Source organism: Entelurus aequoreus, linkage group LG25 (genome assembly GCF_033978785.1).
Source record: "Entelurus aequoreus isolate RoL-2023_Sb linkage group LG25, RoL_Eaeq_v1.1, whole genome shotgun sequence".
Taxonomy (NCBI): Eukaryota; Metazoa; Chordata; class Actinopteri; order Syngnathiformes; family Syngnathidae; genus Entelurus; species Entelurus aequoreus.
This window is the reverse complement of record NC_084755.1, coordinates 22,162,022-22,181,988: the sequence shown is the minus strand read 5'-3', so window position 1 is coordinate 22,181,988 and position 19,967 is coordinate 22,162,022. Positions and strand designations below refer to the sequence as shown.

General features: G+C 39.5%; 1 protein-coding gene across 1 annotated transcript in view; it reads right to left on the bottom strand.

The window, feature by feature from the left end:
* Positions 1 to 5,758: 5,758 nt before the first annotated feature.
* The window catches only part of LOC133642547 (uncharacterized), a 36,440-nt gene continuing 22,231 nt past the window's right edge, over positions 5,759 to 19,967 (bottom strand). Inside the window, exons 3-12 of the mRNA XM_062036807.1 lie at positions 19,500 to 19,808; positions 14,043 to 14,366; positions 13,673 to 13,966; positions 11,700 to 12,011; positions 11,350 to 11,634; positions 9,842 to 10,168; positions 6,532 to 6,843; positions 6,176 to 6,463; positions 5,961 to 6,109; positions 5,759 to 5,850 (exon numbers count right to left, since the gene is read on the bottom strand). Of these exons, the coding sequence (XP_061892791.1) occupies positions 5,842 to 5,850; positions 5,961 to 6,109; positions 6,176 to 6,463; positions 6,532 to 6,843; positions 9,842 to 10,168; positions 11,350 to 11,634; positions 11,700 to 12,011; positions 13,673 to 13,966; positions 14,043 to 14,366; positions 19,500 to 19,808 (2,609 nt within the window). The 3' untranslated portion in view covers positions 5,759 to 5,841. The remainder of the gene's footprint in view (positions 5,851 to 5,960; positions 6,110 to 6,175; positions 6,464 to 6,531; positions 6,844 to 9,841; positions 10,169 to 11,349; positions 11,635 to 11,699; positions 12,012 to 13,672; positions 13,967 to 14,042; positions 14,367 to 19,499; positions 19,809 to 19,967) is intronic.

Here is a 19,967-nt window from a genome sequence, read left to right as displayed (position 1 = left end):
CTCCTCTTCCTCCGCAGCAGTCACCGCTGCCGTCGCCGCCGCGGCTGGATCCTGAGACGACCCTGGCGGAGGATGGCTTTCGCTCCCTCTTGGAAGTGGATACTCGATACTATGGAAGCCCGTTTCCGCCACAAAAAAACAAAAATATATCCCAATGGTAAGTCATAAATAATGAGATAAAAAGTCATAATTTTAAACTTTGAATTTAAAAATCTATATTTTCATGAGGTGGCGACTTGTCCAGGTTGCACCCCGCCTTCCGCCCGAATGCAGCTGAGATAGTCTCCAGCAACCCCCGCAACCCCGAAAGGGACAAGCGGTAGGATTCCTACCGCATCCATTTCCTACCGTAGGAAGTGGATGGCCAAATACAAACAAAAGTGTTTTGTCAGTCTTACATGTGAAAGGTGATCCCCATGATATCTAGTTTGGATTGTAAACCAGTCGGTACAATTTCATGGAAGGATAAACGGTATTAATGATAACCGCGGTAAAACTCCAGACAGTTAGTATTACCATTTTAAATTAAAATCATTGAAAAACCGTGATTGATAATTGCACTTAGATAATCTCACAGATTGAGTGGCAGCAGCTCGCTATCTTAAATGCTAACATGAAAACATGAAACATTAGCATCTTTCCCCATTGAGAAATAACATAACCCAACGGCGTGGGGAAGTTGGTAGAGTGGCTGTGCCAGCAATCGGAGGGTTGCTGGTTACTGGGGTTCAATCCCCACCTTCTAGCTTCCTAGTCACGTCCGTTGTGTCCTTGGGCAAGACACTTCACCCTTTGCCTCTGATGGCTGCTGGTTAGCGCCTTGCATGGCAGCCCCCGCCATCAGTGGTGAATGTGTGTGTGAATGGGTGAATGTGGAAATACTGTCAAAGCGCTTTGAGTACCTTGAAGGTAGAAAAGCGCTTTACAAGTATAACCCATTTATTTATTTATTTATAACCTGAACTTATATAAACACATTACTGTCTTAGCAATTAAGATACTCAGTTGTACACATTGGGCAGCACAGTGGGACAGGGGTTAGTGCATGTGCCTCACAATACGAAGGTCCTGAGTTCAATCCCGGGCTCGGGATCTTTCTATGTGGAGTTTGCATTTTCTCCCCGTGACTGCGTGGGTTCCCTCCGGGTACTCCGGCTTCCTCCCACCTCCAAAGACGTGCACCTGGGGATAGGTTGATTGGCAACACTAAATTGGCCCTAGTGTGTGAATGTGAGTGTGAATGTTGTGTGTCTATCTGTGTTGGCCCTGCGATGAGGTGGCGACTTGTCCAGGGTGTACCCCGCCTTCCGCCCGAATGCAGAATCCTGCACCCCCCGCGATCCCGAAAGGAACAAGCGGTACAAAATGGATGGATGGATGGAGTTGTACACATTGAACCTTAAAGCACTGCTCTCTGAGTGCAGAGTAAGTGTTCTATATTCAGAGGAATAGAAGACCAAGGTGTTTAAACGGTGTGTTCAAGGACCACTGAACAGAGTAGGACACCACATCTTCTCTGTATTGTTTAGAAGTGTAATGATTAATTGATATATCGATTTATATTGTGAAGATTCAACTACAACAATTTGTGCTCAATAAGTTTGCTTTCCGGAAGATAGGAATTGATCTAACATTGTTTTAAAAGGGAATCAATCTATTTTATGTATCCTAGAAAAAGGAAAACTTTGGATTTAAAAGTGGCAGACTTTATATGAAGTTTAGCACTATTAATGATAAGGACGGTAAACGTCTGTGAAGCTGTGTGAATAAGATAGTTAGCTCAGCCATCAGTCATCAAAGCAAGAATGGTGGATACCTACAGTGCCTGAGAAAGGTCACATCAAATGGAAACAATAACAAAGAGACAATGCAACAACTTTTTGCTATGGCACGAATGCAAAGCCACAACAAATACAAACACTGCAACACAATACCATGAATTGATTAACGTGGACCCTGACTTAATCAAGTCGGGGTCGCTATATTCCGCCTATTCAGCAGTCTAAAAAATATCCAAACCCCTCCATCAACGTTTTATATTCACGCCGTAAGTATATTTGTAGTGTAGTAACAGGCACATTCATAATAACATGTAATTATTACGTATTTTGCTCATTGAAAGCATACGGCGGCGCATTCATTTCACAGACGTATCTCAACATTTGCTTTTCCCTTCAATGACAAATCTACTATTCACGACATTTGTGAGAGACAACAAGGACTACTTTGAAACAATTTATGATCCACAACCTAAAAATCCATCCATCCATCCATCCATTTCCTACCGCTTGTCCCTTTTGGGGTCGCGGGGGGTGCTGGAGCCTATCTCAGCTGCATTTGGGCGGAAGGCGGGGTACACCCTGGACAAGTCGCCACCTCATCACAGGGCCCGCACAGATAGACAGACAACATTCACACTCACATTCACACACTAGGGCCAATTTAGTGTTGCCAATCAACCTATCCCCAGGTGCATGTTTTTGGCGGTGGGAGGAAGCCGGAGTACCCGGAGGGAACCCATGCAGTCACGGGGAGAACACGCAAACTCCACACAGAACAGATGCGGCTTTATCCATCCATCCATTTTCTACCGCTTGTCCTGTTCGGGGTAGTTTTAGTTAAACCTAAATCTACTACGAACATAACAAACAAACACTCTACAGTGTCTGCTCTCACTGGGATGCCAACTAGTGGAATGTTCATATCTTCCCGTTTAGATAAAGAATAAAAAAAAGATAAAAGTTTCCGCAAACAATCTTTTCGTGTCTTTGTCAAAGTTGACCACTTCTCGATTTGTTAGTTAGCTCTGTTATACATGCTCTGCAAAATTTCGATTAACAATAATAATAATCAGGTCACAAGATATAAATGGACTATTGTTGGCAGTTTTTAGATGGTTATTTAGATGGCTTTGTGGGCATAATACAGTTGCTCCTATTGATTCCATTGTTAGATGAATTTTGCTTTTACGTTTATTTACAATTTAGAATGCATATAAAAAGAAGATCATATATGTGTTTGTCTTACATAGGAATTTTGAATTACAGGCAAAAATTACCAAAAAAAATCGTTGTTCCCCTTTTTGGAACTTTGTGACATTCAAGCTGAATAGACTAGCAATTGCAATACTTTATTTATATAAATCAAACGTAATACTTTCAAAAATGATTACTAAAATCCACAACAAAATGTTGTAATTTTTGCAGAAATACAGAACAATTTTTGCAGCAATACAGAACATAGAGAAAGTGCCAAAAGTGACTCTTGCAATTAGTGATGGTCATAAATCTGTGAGTTCCTGAATAGTCACTAGCCATAACCGACCATGGTGCATAATAAGGGAGTGCTCTGTTTTTGCTGTGGCTAGCTTAGTGCTGCAATACTAACGGTGTTATGATGGCTGCTGTTGGCGTGCTAAGGCTCGTAATTAAGTGTAAAACGAGCTTCAGACTCTGTGTACTTCTGTCAGGACACTACAATACTTAGAGGGAACCTATAATGCAAAATCAACTTTTCTTACCTATTGGTACTTGCTTTTGTGTATTTGGGATCCCCATAAGTCTCGAAAATTTGAAATTTAACAGTGGAAGCATTGCGGAGATATTTATAGAATAATCTTACCTTCCTTCATACTTTCTCGAAACAAGCCGTTTGAAATTAACTCGTTCAAGTGACGTTTTCTGCCCTGTGAGGTCAGACGATATCTCCATATATGGTTTAAATTTACCCGAAGATCCTTGCGCGAATCTGCAAATGTAATCCGACACTGTAGTGAATAGGTTCCTTCTTTTTTCTTCAGACTGGCTTGTACATGGTCATGCATCCTCTGCTGTTGCCATTTCTAATACAAAGTAACATATATCTCCAAATGATATCTGTCAATAGACTGCATATAGAAGCGTTAAAACTAAAACGGGATGAGTGACAACAATAAATACTGTTCAGTATGCTTTTCTGTAAAAATACTTTAATAAATTGCACCTGTTGTACATTTTACAGTTAAGCTGCTTGTTTGAGAATAGCAAGTTGTGTAAAAAGTACTGAAACAGTTGGACATGTGCAAGGATTTTGAATTAAGTTCACCTGTAAAATTTATACTGCATAATATAAATGTTAGGTACATCTTGAAATTTCACCCAAAAGCTGCATATCGCTTATGTTTTCTGAGTAGTTTATAATTATTTATTTTTAGAATTGCGGGCTCTCTATGTGCCATAAGTGGCTGCTTATGCCACTGGGAGCCCCCAAACATTGAGAACATCAGTGATAACATTCAAACATCAAGTAGTTTTACTGAAGTATGGAGAAGGGGTAAGATAAGATGCAAGTAAGCGTATGCTACTTCCTACTCCTTTTCGTATATGTTTGGATGGTATATATACATAAACTTGTGCATTGCTATATTCTAATATCAAGGGCTGTCTCCGACTAAGGATTCTTATAGTTGATTGTGATTTGCTAAATTTTGCCCACAGTTGATGATCAGTTGAATCAATGTGTTTTAAAGAGAGCGATAAACAGATTGTGAAATATGGTAGTAAGTATACTGATGGATCACTAGGTGTCAGTAACGCCACATTAATGTGAATCTAGCCACTATCTGGTGATTCCTTCAAAGTGGTAGTGGTATCAGTTTATTTTGAACAATGCAATACAGCCCATATTTTCAGTTTTTTATTATAGGATGTCCGAAAAGGTATATTAGGAGTGAACTAAAGAAATTTAGATGCACACTATTTATATTTTCAATAACTAGTGACATTTGAAACCTTGGCGTGTTCACTTTGATTAGCTACTTACAAATCAAATCCTTGTAATATTGAAGACCGAAATGGAGCCACAAACTACATTTTATTTTGTGCCACAAAAACTAGCCAACCTTGGTTATGGATGCGGGTGTAAAGTGCAAGGGGACAAAAGTCGTTTGGTGACACCTGTGGTTAGCATGTATACATTTCCAAGACACCCATCTTTTCAGAATTTTTTATACAGTAAAAAATACCATCTTATAGATGCGTCAAGACTGTTTATTTTACAAATCACATATGCATTACTACACTGTACTAAACATTAGGATAATTCCCTATCAAATATACTGTAACTCGTTTTTTTAGTATGGGATGTGACGGTGGTCAAAGACAGTGACACCCTCTCAGGCCGTCCCGTGGGCCTGATGCCATGCATCCCTGTTACCGGCCCCTTGGCAGTTAGGATGGCATCCGCATGCTGCATCCACATCCCAGCAACAGCGTCACAGATTTGGGCCTACTAACTCAAGTCCCCGGCCAATCACACATCGACAAAGCCAATTCATAGCAGAGGTAGCCAATAGTTGTCCTTGATGTTGCTGAGTTGTCATCCCTCCAAGATGGAAATTCCTTTAAACCCACTATATACACAACACATGCAGACAGTATAGTGGGAGACTCCCACTAGGAGTGTGTACATACTTTCAAAAATGCTGTGGATGGAAATAAAATTAAATTTAAAAAAAATTATCTGTTGCTGTAAAGAAATTGTTCTTTAGTTAAGTATTGTCAATTTTCAAGCATGTATAACGAAACTGTCAAGCAAGCAAGCTTTACTACAGTTTAAACTTTGGTGCACTCGTGTGGTCAATGTGAGTAACTGAGGGTGTGTTATGAGGGTGTGTTATTTTAGTTTTTTCTTGTTTTTACTGTTTTAATGCAGAAACAATATTCTATTTTTTATGTTGTTGTGATACTGTTTTGTTAAAGCAAAAATTAAACCAGTGATACAGTATTAGAACCAAATCTTTATTTATATGTCAAAAGTAGTTCAATAAAACATCCACTGTCTTCATCTGTTCCACTGACAGAATTATTTAGTCTAAAGGAGAAAAAAGCGGGATAAAGTGAGGTCAAATTTCACATTAAATTTGATCATTTGTATACAATGAAAAAATTATGTTAAAAATAGAATTATTATCTATATCTCACCTTAAGCAGGGTGGCCACCACACCATAGATGGTGGAGATGAGAAAGAGGACAAGGAATGTGGCAGACATATACCAGCTTTCCGCATTGATATCTTGGTTAACAACTGCATGAGCAATGTCATCCAAGACGTTGCAATCCGGCAAAATCACTGTGGAATTATTTTTTAAATGAGTTTATTTTTCTGCAAGATAATCATAAATCAGCTCATTAGTACCTGGATTGGTTATATTCAAGGTCAGTGTAACGGTCACATGTGTCACCCTGCAGGTGTGAACCGCCCCAGGTAACAAGTTGACTTGAGACAGACGAAGGCGGCTTTGGATGCTGAACTTCCCATCTGGGCCTCTGCTGGGTTGACTGGTGTTGAAGTCCGACAGCTCATTGGTGTCATCCAGAAACCAGGAGACGTTAACGGACGCGGGACTGAAGCCGAACACCAGACACACCAGTTCACCACGACCCTGGAGCAAGATGGCTGACGGTTGGGTAGGAGTCACTGTGGCTGTAGAGATGAAAGTTGTAAGGAAGTATGTAGTGCAAACACAAAGTCATGTTAAGACTTTTACTCACCAAACACGTCCTCTATAGTGCTCGTAAAAGGACTTTGAGATGACTCATGTCTGACAGCGCAAGAATAGCTGGATTCGTGGTCCTCAGTTTTAGACACATTAATTCTACTGCTCATTGAATAAGTATTGCTGCTGCTGTATTTCCACGAAGGGCTGTTGGTGTAGTCAAGCAATCTTTGACCATCTTTCTCCCAGTACACTATAACGTTATCTGGGAAATATCCAGAAACTAGGCAAGTCAGTGTGAGGTCATCAGACAGTGACAGCTCTGAGATGGTCGGTGGTATTATGTGCACTGTTGGTGGATACAAGTCTGATAAAAGAAACACAAAAACACATTTATAAGTGAAAAGTGATAATAGTAATAATTACAAATAATTATAAAAAGAAACAGGACCAAAAACTTCTTAATTGTGCATCGGCCAGAAGTTGGAGACATTATCCATGTTTGGTTTACACTTGAAAAGAGTTTATCTCTCTTAAACATTCATTTACATTCCAACACATTCATCCCCGCACGTAAAAAGCATTTGTGAACTGTTGAGAGTTTCTATTGCGGTAATTTTTGTTGGTAAATAAATGATGATGAGAGATTATTATCACACTTCAACATCTCTAACATGTAAATGCAGCCTCTTTGCTAGGTCAATATTCCAAATAAGCATCTGTTCTTGATTGTCTTACCCTGGATAAAAAAAGGTTAGTTAAATATATAAATACAAGTAAACTAGAAAGTGGGGACGCTGGTCTGTTGCTAAATGTTCTTGTACTACATTACGCAGAAGGCTTAGCGCCGTAGACAGAACCCAGAAGAAGGTGTGAGCTATACACGGGAGGACGACAGCTGTGCGGTTTGAGCAATAAAGTGTTAATAAGTTTTGGTTAGACAGTTACTGTGCGCGTTTGAGCGATGATCAGAAACAAAGTCGATCTGCAAAATAATAATAATAATCATAATATTATTATTATGATTATATAATATTATTATTATGATTACATTTGATTGGCAAAAATTACACTGGAGGACAAAATGTGCGGTGACGGTGCGAATTTGCGTGAATTGGCAAATTTCTAGAGGGCACTGAAATATAATATATGATATTATCTTCAACTGTTTTCAGACTTCATTTTGAAATACATCTAAACTAGTCCAAATTGTAAACATATATATTATTTAGTTTTTACAATGTTTAAACTCTTCATATTGCAAAAAATATGAACTGAGTTGTTGTTGTTGTTGTTTTTAATTACATGTTGTGTGTGTGTGTGTGTGTGTGTGTGTGTGTGTGTGTGTGTGTGTGTGTGTGTGTGTGTGTGTGTGTGTGTGTGTGTGTGTGTGTGTGTGTGTGTGTGTGTGTGTGTGTGTGTGTGTGTGTGTGTGTGTGTGTGTGTGTGTGTGTGTGTGTGTGTGTGTGTCTGTCTGCGTGTGTGTGTATGTGTTCTGTTGTTACTATTACAACCTGGAAAATTCACTGTTTAAACTGCAAAAAGGAGAAATCTAAGGGGGATCAATGTGAAAAGTTTTTTTAAACCTATGTGCAACTTTCTTAAGAAACAGCCTTTCTTTGTGCTGGTAGCAGATTTTTTTTGTTTTAAAGGCCTACTGAAATTATTTTTTTTTATTTAAACGGGAATAGCAGATCCATTCTATGTGTCATACTTGATCATTTCGCGATATTGCCATATTTTTGCTGAAAGGATTTAGTAGAGAAAATCAACGATAAAGTTCACAACTTTTGCTCGCTGATAAAAAAAAGCCTTGCCTGTACCGGAAGTGACGTCACAGGAGGTAATATTCCTCACAATTGTCCTTTGTTTACAATGGAGCGAGAGAGATTCTGAGCGACAAAGCGACGATTACCCCATTAATTTGAGCGAGGATGAAAGATTCGTAGATGAGGAACGTTACAGTGAAGTACTAGAGAGGCAGTGATGGACATATCTTTTTTCACTCTGACCGTAACCTAGGTACAAGCTGGCTCATTGGATTCCACACTCTCCTTTTTCTATTTTGGATCACGGATTTGTATTTTAAACCACCTCGGATACTATATCCTCTTGAAAATGAGAGTCGAGCACGCGAAATGGACATTTAAAGTGACTTTTATCTCCAAGACAATACATCGGTGACACACTTAGCTACTGAGCTAATGTGGTAGCATCGTTCTCAAATGAAGATAGAAACAAAATAAATAAATCCCTGACTGGAAGGATAGACAGAAGATCAACAATACTATTAATTCATGCACATGTAACTACACGGTTAAAAATTCTCAGCCTGGTAAGGCTTAACAATGCTGTTGCTAACGACGCTAAGGCTATTTTAGCAACTTAACAACCGGTGTTGTGCCTGAAACCTCACAGAACTATGATAAAACATTAGCGCTCCACCTACGCCAGCCAGCCCTTATCTTCCCATCAACAGCCGTGCTCACCTGCGTTCCAGCGATCTACGGCGCGACGAAGGACTTCATCCGTGGGTTTGGCAGCAAGCATCGGCTAGGCGTCTGCTAGTCCTTGTTGTGTTGCTGTAAGTATTGTACTTAGCCGCTAATACACCGATCGATCCCACCTACAACGTTTTTCTTTGCAGTCTCCATTGTTCATTAAACAAATTGCTAAAGATTCACCAACACAGATGTCCAGAATACTGTGGAATTTTGTCGAAGAAAACAAGAGGTTTCTGTATCGGGTCCGATGTGGTCCAACCACTTCCGTGGATTTTGTGACATCACGCGCATAAATCATATCCAAAGGAGTTTTTCAACCGGAAGTGTGGCGGGAATTTTAAAATTGCACTTTATAAGTTAACCCGGCCGTATTGGCATGTGTTTCAATGTTAAGATTTCATCATTGATATATAAACTATCAGACTGCGTGGTCGGTAGTAGTGGGTTTCAGTAGGCCTTTAAGTATGCATTGTCAAATTCTTACATTCATACTGTTAATATCAAAATGCACTTTTTTCCTAATGTTTACAATTTTACATTAATAATATTTCCATCTGCTTTAAACCTTCACTAGTTAAAGTCGTAAACCTCAACTGTCCTTCATAAAAATAAAAACTATAAACATTTTTAACTCATGTTGTTTTAGAGAAAAAAAATGCTATTTTCAGTATACATGCAATGTTATTTTCAGTGTGTAATTATAACCGTGTCAAAATGCCACATGGCACACACACACACACAGACACAGACACATTTGTGCAAACACACTCATACAAATACACACACATACTTGTCCAGGATGAAAAACAATGGTGTGATAGTGCTATCTGGTGGAAATGTGAATATATGTTGAGACAATACCTCTGCTTTTGCTGATGTAGTCCTCATGGCCCTGGTTGGAACACTTGTGTTTTCCCTCACAGGACACTTGTTTATATGCATCCCAGTCATCTGCTGGCACACTGAGGAAGCTCCGTAAGGTCTCTGTACCATTGCTGTGACGAGTCGGCTCCTCCGTGTGGGAATTCTGAGAGTATTTCTTCCCATCTACTTTCCAGGAGATGACAAAATCATGAAGTCGAGGGCCAACCAAAAGACAAGTAATGGTCACCTTGTCCCTCTGCTGAGACTCTGTGAGTGGGGGTCCGTGAACAAACACTCCAACTTGTTGGGATGATATTGGGGTTACTGTAAAATAACATGAAATGTGAGATTAGAAACAAATATTAAGATCCTTTTAAAATCTTTGAACATTTTGTGCCATTCACGGTTTTATTTGCAAGCCATTTTGGATGTGATGAATGAGCATACAGTAGGTAAAATTTGCAAGATATTTATTTTTTTATTATTACACTAGTGTTGTAATCTAAAGACAAAAAATGCTTGTATGAAAACAAATAAAAATGCAACCTTTGGTTTTACATTTATTTTAACAGAAGTTACAAATGTTTATGTTTAGATCTTAATGTGGACTACTGGTCTTTCAGTATAGATTTGTATAAATATCCACCAGATGTCGCTATTGTTTCCTATTCAAAGCGAGCAGAAAACAAATTCTGCACTTGTGCTTTACTGTAATGGCAAGTGTGTGTTTTATTATTCTTATTTCATTCCCAATAATAAATAGTAGTGTGGTTTAAGCATAATGGCTTTTGAAAGGTTAAAGCCCCAAAATATAATGAATATTTAATATGTATTTTGAAGAAATAGAAAAACAATGCAATGAACTTATGCATGAAAAATCAATAAAGTTGTCAATTATTAACCTATCTTAGGGCCTAATGATAAGATAAAATAAAAAATCATAATAATGATGATATTGAAATAAAGCACAATGATAATGATAATAATATTAAGGAAATGTTCCTTAAAATATATTTAATGGAAATATTTTTTGTTTTGAATTTAGGAACAATATATCTCAGCTACAATCGGGCGGAAGGCGGGATACACCCTGGACAAGTCGCCACATCATCGCAGGGCCAACACAGATTGACAGACAACATTCACACTCACATTCACACACGAGGGCCAATTTAGTGTTGCCAATCAACCTATCTCCAGGTGCATGTCCCCGAAGGGAATAAGCGGTAGTGAAATGGATGGATGGATGGATAGTTCAGCAAACAGTTGCTTTCAAAGGGTTAAATGATATATACTGTATGTATACATTTCTTTTAATGCTTTTAAGTGATTTTGAAAGACTGTCACAGTTAAAGTGGAAAAAATATTGAATAATATTTTTACAGCAGTTTTTGGGAAGCCGATATTTTTCTTGAGGGACAAACGAATGCAGATATTTGAAGGACAATGTTATGAGTTGTCTTTTTTTCATTCATCATGCCAATAGGGTACTTATGATTATTTACCGGAGCAAATGCTGATGGTCTTGGTGACATTTTTATTCAGCCACTTGTCAGACACTCGACAGGTGAAGACCTTCCCAGTTTGCCACTCTATCGGTGGGACGTGGAGTTGACTGGTCACAGCCACACGTCCATCCGCACTCATGCTGATGCTAATAATTGACGGCGCTCTCTGCTTAGCCTCGCTGAACCATTTAATTTGAGGGTTAAAGCCCCGACCAGAGCACAGAACCCTCTGAGGTTTCGATTCCTCACTGGGGGCCAGAAAGAGTTCCACTGATGGGTCCACTGTTGGAAAATGGGTTCAAATTATTGTGTCAAATGAATCCAGCTCTGATGAGTCAGACTCTCACCAAAAAGGCCGTATATGGGGTTTGACCGGAAGCTGTCGGAGAAGCCTTGGTTCACTTTGCAGGTTAAATTTGCGTCACTCTTCCTGTAGGACTCGTGCAAACTGAAACGTGGACGGATGGAATGTGGGCCCAGGCCTTCAGGGAGATCAACATACTGTTTGTTAGAAATATCCACACCGTCGGCCTGAAATGTGACGTAGAGGTCGATGGCGTCCAGTTGCGTGATGTCACACTCGAACACGCCGCTGTTGTTATTCTGTAAATCTGCAAGAGATCGCCTCATCTCCACCAGTGGAGCGGTGACTGCAACACCTAAGTGATCATAACAGGATAAAAGGTGGAATTCAGTCTCTCAAAGATACAGTAGCTCATCAGAGTACAGTAAATACACCCCTCACATTTCAGCTAACGTTTTATTTAATAGTCTCAAAGTACAATACGATGGAAATGAAACTTAGAGTAGTCAGTGTACATCTTGTATTGCAGGGTTATTCAACTGGCGGCCGCCGGTAATAGATAGATAGTACTTTATTGATTCCTTCAGGAGAGTTCCCTCAGGAAAATTAAAATGACATCATACCGGCCCCCGAGTTCAGTTCAAATCTTCAAATAAAATTTTTTGCAGCCAATTTCTAAAAACACAAATGCTCTTGTTGTACAGTATAGAGCGGGGGTCGGCAACCCGCGGCTCTAGAGCCGCATGCGGCTCTTTAGCGCCGCCCTAGTGGCTTTTTCAAAAATGTATGAGAAATGGAAAAAGAGGAGGGGAAAAAATATATTTTTTGTTTTAATATGGTTTCTGTAGAAGGACAAACATGACACAAACCTCCCAGTTGTTATAAATCACACTGTTTATATTAAACATGCTTCACTGATTCGAGTATTTGGCGAGCGCCGTTTTGTCCTACTAATTTTGGCGGTCCTTGAACTCACCGTAGTTTGTTTACATGTATAACTTTCTCCGACTTTCTAGGACGTGTTTTATCATTATGCCACTTCTTTTTCTGTTTCATTTTGTCCACCAAACTTTTAACGTTGTGCATGAATGCACAAAGGTGAGTTTTGTCGATGTTATTGACTTGTGTGGAGTGCTAATCAGGCATATTTAGTCACTGCTTGACTGCAAGCTAATCGATGCTAACATGCTATTTAGGCTAGCTATATGTACATATTGCATCATTATGCCTCATTTGTAGGTATATTTGAGGTCATTTAGTTTCCTTTAAGTCCTCTTAAATCAATTTATATCTCATGACACACTATCTGTAAAATGGCTTTAAATTTTTTGCGGCTCCAGACAGATTTGTTTTTGTATTTTTGGTCCAATATGGCTCTTTCAACATTTTGGGTTGCCGACCCCTTGTAGAGGAACTTGGACCAATGTAAACACATTGGCAGATCTTTGCACAGACATTTCAACCTTGCTAGCAAACGTAGAAAACTGGGGTCAAACCTTGTGATTTACATAACTGAGGCGTTCCTCAAGGAACCCTTTCAAGTCCTTTTTGGCAGTTACATTTTTTTAATACACTTTATGTAACTAAGGTGTTGCTGTTGCTTGTCTACTTCAGATGCAGTCAATAGTCATTTGTTCAACTTTTTTAGTTATACTAGTGGTGTTCCTCAAGGTTCCATTTTAGGTCCTCTTTTTTTCATCATAATGTAAATATATATATATCAAGTAATCCAATTATTAGCCAGTAGTTTGACTTTACAGTGGAGGAAGTGGGCTACTTCACAATGTCACAGTTGGATGTCCCTTAAAGAACCGCATCTCACCAGTGCCGGCAGTACTCATGCATCTTCAGGCCATGATGTTATCTTGGTATAGTCACTTTTGTTCCCAGCTGTTTGGACAATAATGGCCGAGTGTTGAGTCATTTTTCAGTACGAAGTAAATGGACAAGCTGTACACTGACTATGTGTTGAGTTGTGAGGAGTGGACTTACTCCGATTTTGTTCAGTCGTCCTACCTGACACACGTACGGTCTCCTTGACGTCCGGGAAGCAAAGATGCGCCGCTTTACATTTGAGAATCCTGATTTGTCTCCACACATCAGGCAACACTGTCAGAGTACTGATGACGTGAGACGCATTAGCGTACGCGCTCGCTTGGTCGCTGGCTGCTTTGCCGTCCAGCTGCCATGTGACAACGGCATCCAATGCGGTGCGCACCGAACATGTTGCTTTCACTTGGGATGTTTCCGTCATGACTTCCTTGAAGCTGGGGAGCTCCACATGAACGGAAGGTGGGACGCTTGCCTGTGCTGCCAGGCGACACGTCCGTTGTTACAAGACGATGACAATAGCTGTGTTAATGCGAGACGGCAGACACATACGTACTTTCACAGATACTGATTGACTTTTTCTCTTCCACCTTGTTGTGAGTGGACTTGCAGGTAAACCTTAAGCCGTTTGTCCACTCTTTTACACCAGGCTCAATCTCACTGATTAGACTGAAGGTCTGTGGGGCCGTCACACTCTGAAACTTGCTCACGGTTTGCACGCCGTCGATGATTCGGTTGCCCTGCAGCCACTCGACACTCAGCGTGTCCGGGAAGAAGCCACTTAAGGCGCACCTAAGTTTGACAGAGGAGTCTCCTGCAAGGTTGCCCTCCCACAGCGGATACAATGTCATGTTTGGAGACACAATCCTCTCCATCCTCTCTGTTGAAATAGAAAATACGTATATGACGCATGTGGCTATTTCTCTATATGTAGCAAATTACTTGCACATACCTTCAGATTGTTGTCACAATTCTAAAGGTGCAGGTGTCTTTAGTTTTAAGTAGTTTTATAGTACTAACAGTCAGGTGGAAAGGGTTCCGCTTGAGCGAGCATAAGCAACATTTTTAAAAAAAAGAAGAAGATAAAAGTACAGAAAAAACACAGAAGTGAAACTCAGCGAGGCGCAACAGTGCATGACAAAAGCCAGGTGTGAGAAGAGATGATGACATATTTAAATACATTTCATACACGGACACATCTTTAAAGTTGGTTTTGTTTTGTTTTATAACACACTAAAAAGTTATTTTCTTTTTTTGTACTTTCCAGCTGCAGCTTTTTCAGGTCATTCTGAATTTCTGAGGAAAAATCTGCAAGAAAAGCATCACCCACATTTTATTTTTTATTTTTCTTTAAATTGTAAATTAATATGATTACTTACAGTTCATTTAAAAAAATGTGTTCATTTGACCTGAAAGAGAAAAAAAACAAAAATATATTAAAGAAATGCACAAATAATACACACAACAGACTGACTTATTAATCCTATTGGAAATCCAAAAAGAGATCCTTGGTATGTTTTGTGCAATTCAATTGTTTTCCAAACCATTTGTACCACCTGTCTTCCTTAAATTATCCAAACTGCTAAAGCTAAACAAAAAACAACACATATGTTTGCAATGTCACAAATTTCCTTCTAAAACCGATAAAAACTACATTTTTGATTTCACACTATCCTGTCATAAACTCATGTAATAATTTAGGTTTGGATGTCGATTTGGACTAGTGGCTTTCTACTTCTTTCTATTTAATTTTTATATTTTTCCACCAGACTTTTGTTCCCCCTACTTTTTCCCATTCAAAGCATGCAGCAATATTTCTGCATGGCTGCCCTGCTACTGTAATGATAAGTGTGTGTCACTATTGATGGTGGATAATGGTGTGTCTATCAAACAAAGTGTACAGTCAAACCCAAAAGTATGCATAGTTCTACTGTAAACCTTGCAAATTAAAAAAATATTAATATTAGTATTATAGTAGAAGGTTGTGGCAGCAAGTTACATGTTATCATGAATGTGCCTGTTACTACATGACGTACATACTTACAGCATGTATATAAAACAGTGTGGGAGGTTTTTGGATGTTTTTTGAAGGGCTTGTTTGGTGAAAAAGATCGTATCACATTTACCTGTATTGTTAGCCGCCTTTTACTAGCAGTCTTTTACTATTTAGTATGAAGAGAAAGGGGAATGACGTGTGTTTTGGTCTCACAGAAAGATTGTGATTGATGGACAAAATTCCCCAAAAAGTGCATTACTGTATAAAATGTTTACCGTCAACCAATGTTCTTTAGAAATATTGCAGACTTATTTTCACCTACAGTATGTAAAGGAGCAGTTAAGTGCTCAACTCAAAAACAAAAGTTGTATTATTACCTTGAAGACAGTTGTTCCAATGCTGAACAGCAGCGTGATGAGAAAGAGAATGATGAAGGCGAGCGCCGTGTTCCCCATGTTATCTTGCTCGGCTTCCACAGCATTGTTCCACTGGTGGCTCATCTCCACCAGGAAGTCTGGTGGATGTACAGTAGTACTTCAATACACACTGTATTTATTATTACTGTATTATGTGCTTATACAAACAAATGTGTCCTATAATGTTGATTTTATGAGTACAAGTAGTGCTATATAACTCGAGACCCTGAATTGCCTTTTGAAAGACTCCATTATTTCAGTGTGTGTCTTTAAAACATGATCTCTCTTGTGTTTGTTAGGGCAAGACCCAGGAGAGGAAGAAGACGTGTATAAAGACAAGTCACACAGACCACCTATCTCTACGAGTAAGGACTTTAATACTCTCTTTCAAAACCCCAACATACTATTAATCCTTGTTGCATGATTAGTGACACTGCAAGTCACACGTAGCTAAAAATAAGGACAACATGAACAGCTTGCGACATACAACAGTTGCAAAGTGATTTTTTTTATTTATTTTGATTTGAAATGGACACACAATATCATTAAACATGCAGCAAACAACCAAGAGCAAAGAAGAGAAGACAAGAGTGACACAGAACACATCTACAGGGCCTTGCACAATTTGGGGTTGTCCATGTTGACGTTATCGGTGGTTCTGTATGAAATGGACCTGACAAGGACATTGGGTGTGTTGGCCACAGATTGGTGGTAAATGGCACAGCAATACGCCACACCGTTCCTTTTCCACTGATCAAGGCTGAGCGTTAACTGGCCGTAGACTGAATACACGCCTTGGTTTTCTACAGGTTGGGTGGTCCTGGTGACGTATGTGGAGTTTACGGGGTTGTCATCGACAAGCCAAGACACCAGAACCTCTTGGGGGAAGAAGTCTTTCACTAAGCAAGTCAGGGTAACCATGTTTTTAACAGTTTGTTCCACTGGAGGCATCATAAACACCGCAGGATTTTGAGGTGATTTATCTGCAAGTGCGACAGAACAACATTTGACCACAGGAAGTAGTATCAAACATTTACAGTTTTCTTACCAGCAGTTCTTTTATAGGATTTCTTTACTGGGTGCGCAATCTTTGAATGCTTCACCACGCAGTTGCGCCCTATGCCTTTGCTCCATTCGTCATACGTGATGTCAAGACGAGTCTCAAATGGGCCCGAATTGCCCGGCGGGGGGGCTTTCAAGGTCCCGGCCATCTCGTTGCCATCCTGGTCCTCCCACAAAATACTCTGCACAGATAGCCTGCTAACTTTGACCTGACATATCACCGTGCCTTTTTTGTTCAGAAAGATGTCCTCCATTGTGGGGCCGCTGATCTGTATATCGACATCCGCCTCCGGGCATCCTTCGCCTGTTGAATGGACAGGAAGACTTTTTCAAGGCCGTTGTGTGATTTACATTGAGTGTGTTGCATTTTAGCCCGCGTTCACACTGGTGGTTCGGACCAAAAATATATGCATTGAAGGACTTGATTGGACACTTTTATTGACCTAACTCAATTATTTCAAACCAAAATGAGTTGTTTTTTAGACGTTGCTATTTTTACCAGCTTATTTGTACTAGGGCAGTAAAATCATGTAATTAATCACAACATAGTGCATTAATCATGGGTACACGCATATTAATTACACATTTTGTTTTGAGCATACATGTTCCTTTACTTTAACTGCAGATGGTTACCTGAAAGGTGGCATACTTTTTTTGTTGTACCACAAACATAATGCACCCAATTCTTGAGGTGAGGATCAACACTTGATTCAAACCAATTTTTGCAAAATATTTTTTGGTGTAAAAATATAATTAAACTAATGCTGTTAAATGTAACGAGTTAACTCATGTGATTCATCAACTAAAAAATTGCATTAATCATGCATATACACAGATTAATCCCGCAATTTATTTTGACCGCACATGCTCCTTTACCTTAACCGTGGATTTTTACCTAAAAGGTGCGTGGGTTGGTATATTTATAGAGAGAGATCAGTGAGAGGACTCCGACTGGTGTGCTCTCTGGCATATTTAATTTCAAAATACCCCCGAGGGAACTCAGGATACAACTTTCTCTGAATTTTTGAGCAGTGCATTCAAGTAAAACATTTTAAAATGTTGCTGTATGTCATTGTCACGTTAAAAATTACATTTGTGCCCAATTGCGGGGGCCTTTTTAGGGTCATTTAAATAATGCAAGCAGGTAAAAATGTATATTTCATGCCAATTCAAAAGAGTGATTAATCAGATTTGAATAATTAATCATTTGACCGCACTAATTTTTACAAACACCCTGTTGTCACACACAAAGAGTCTTACATATTTGTAATTTTTGCATGCTTTGTTTGCAATCAGAGTTTGATTCAACCAAAGTGTGAACACAGCCTAAAATAAACAAATAGAAAAGTACTCACTAGATGAAACTGTTGCACGCGTGTTGCTCACAGATGAGTTGATATACACATCTCCATGTGCGTCCCTCCCCTTAAACTCGCACCTTACAGTGGTGCCAGATGACCACTCGTCGGACTTGAGCGTGATGAGGCTCGCCGCGCTGTAAAGCGTTGTTCCATTTGCAGTCTTTCTGGCCTTAGACAAAGTTATGACCTGCTCTATTCCGTGGGAGATGTCCTCTTCGTTATACAGCCATTTGAAGTCATAAACATTTGGGGAAAAATCTTTGGCAAAGCAGACGATTGAAGCCTCATCTTGACCATGAGAGGAGGCCAACACTTTCAGAGTTGGCAACTTGTAAAAGGACTCTGAAACACGAACATATTAAGTATATGTCTGCACAACAAATATATATACACAACTCAAAACGTCATTTGAATGCTATTTCTCATGGCTTCTGCAGGGTCGACACTACTAAAACAGCAAGATTAGATCGTACACAACCTGCATGTGAGACAAGCAAGCGTAGATTAAACAAAAAGCAAGCAAAAAAACGGCTGCAACAATTATTTCCCTGACAGACAAGGCAGAGTAAGCAGCTTCACAAGGAAGAGTCAGACCTTTCTTTCCACCTTACTGTTGGCTTTATCACCAACAATAACATCATTTGTGTGGATAGTATGAAATAATGTGCAATTTTCAGATAAATGTGTTGTGTGTAAAAAAATGTGAACATAAAAAAATCATCTATTTCTAATTACCCCGTTCCAGATATCCAAATATATTTACACAAAACACTTTTTGCAGAGCTTAATTATATTTTTAAAAACAGGTATAGTTTTTAACATCACTTTTACCTTTTTGGAGGACTACTGACAAGGATGAGCTACTAGCAGTGTGGTGCATTCAGTGACAGTCTGGAAATACGTCTTCTAGGGCTCTTGTTTGACTATTACTGTACACTACAACTTAATTTGGCTCCATAGTGGGTTATTTTGTGTAGAATACAAAATAACCCACTTTGAATCATACTAAAACCGGGGCATCTGAAAACCAATATATATTTTTTAAACAACTTCAAATACACCAAATCCAAATATACTACAAAAGTGACAGCACATTACTGCGATTACCTTTAGCTGTGTCACATTCATTGTACCTATTTTAAAACTACAGTACAAGATATGCTGTAAACACGTCTTACCTTCTGTTTTGGTGATCACGGCATCAACAGTTTTAGTTGAATGTTTGGCGACACATCGAAATTTGGCCCTGCTGTCCCAGTCGGCTTGCCTCACTCGGATCTGACTGACTCCCGTGTAAAGGTTGTCCTTCTCCACTGAAGGATACTGAATGAAGTCAGACAAATCGGCCCCGTCTTTGCTCCACGCAAACGTCAGTGGAAGAGGTTTGAAGCCGGTGGCCAGACAGCCGAGAGTGACCATGTCTCCTGCTCCGGAGCCACATTGCATCAGAGGAAAGACAGTGGGTGGGACTGGTGGGACTGGTGTGCCTGTGAAAGGAAAAGCAAGTTGTCAGTTGGGATCAAATTAAATGAAAATAGTAAAGGGAAGACACATATTAAACCATATTCAAATTGTAGGAAAAGAAAATAAGTAGTCGGTTATGATACAATTCCATGAAAATGGTGAAGAGATAACACCCACCATAT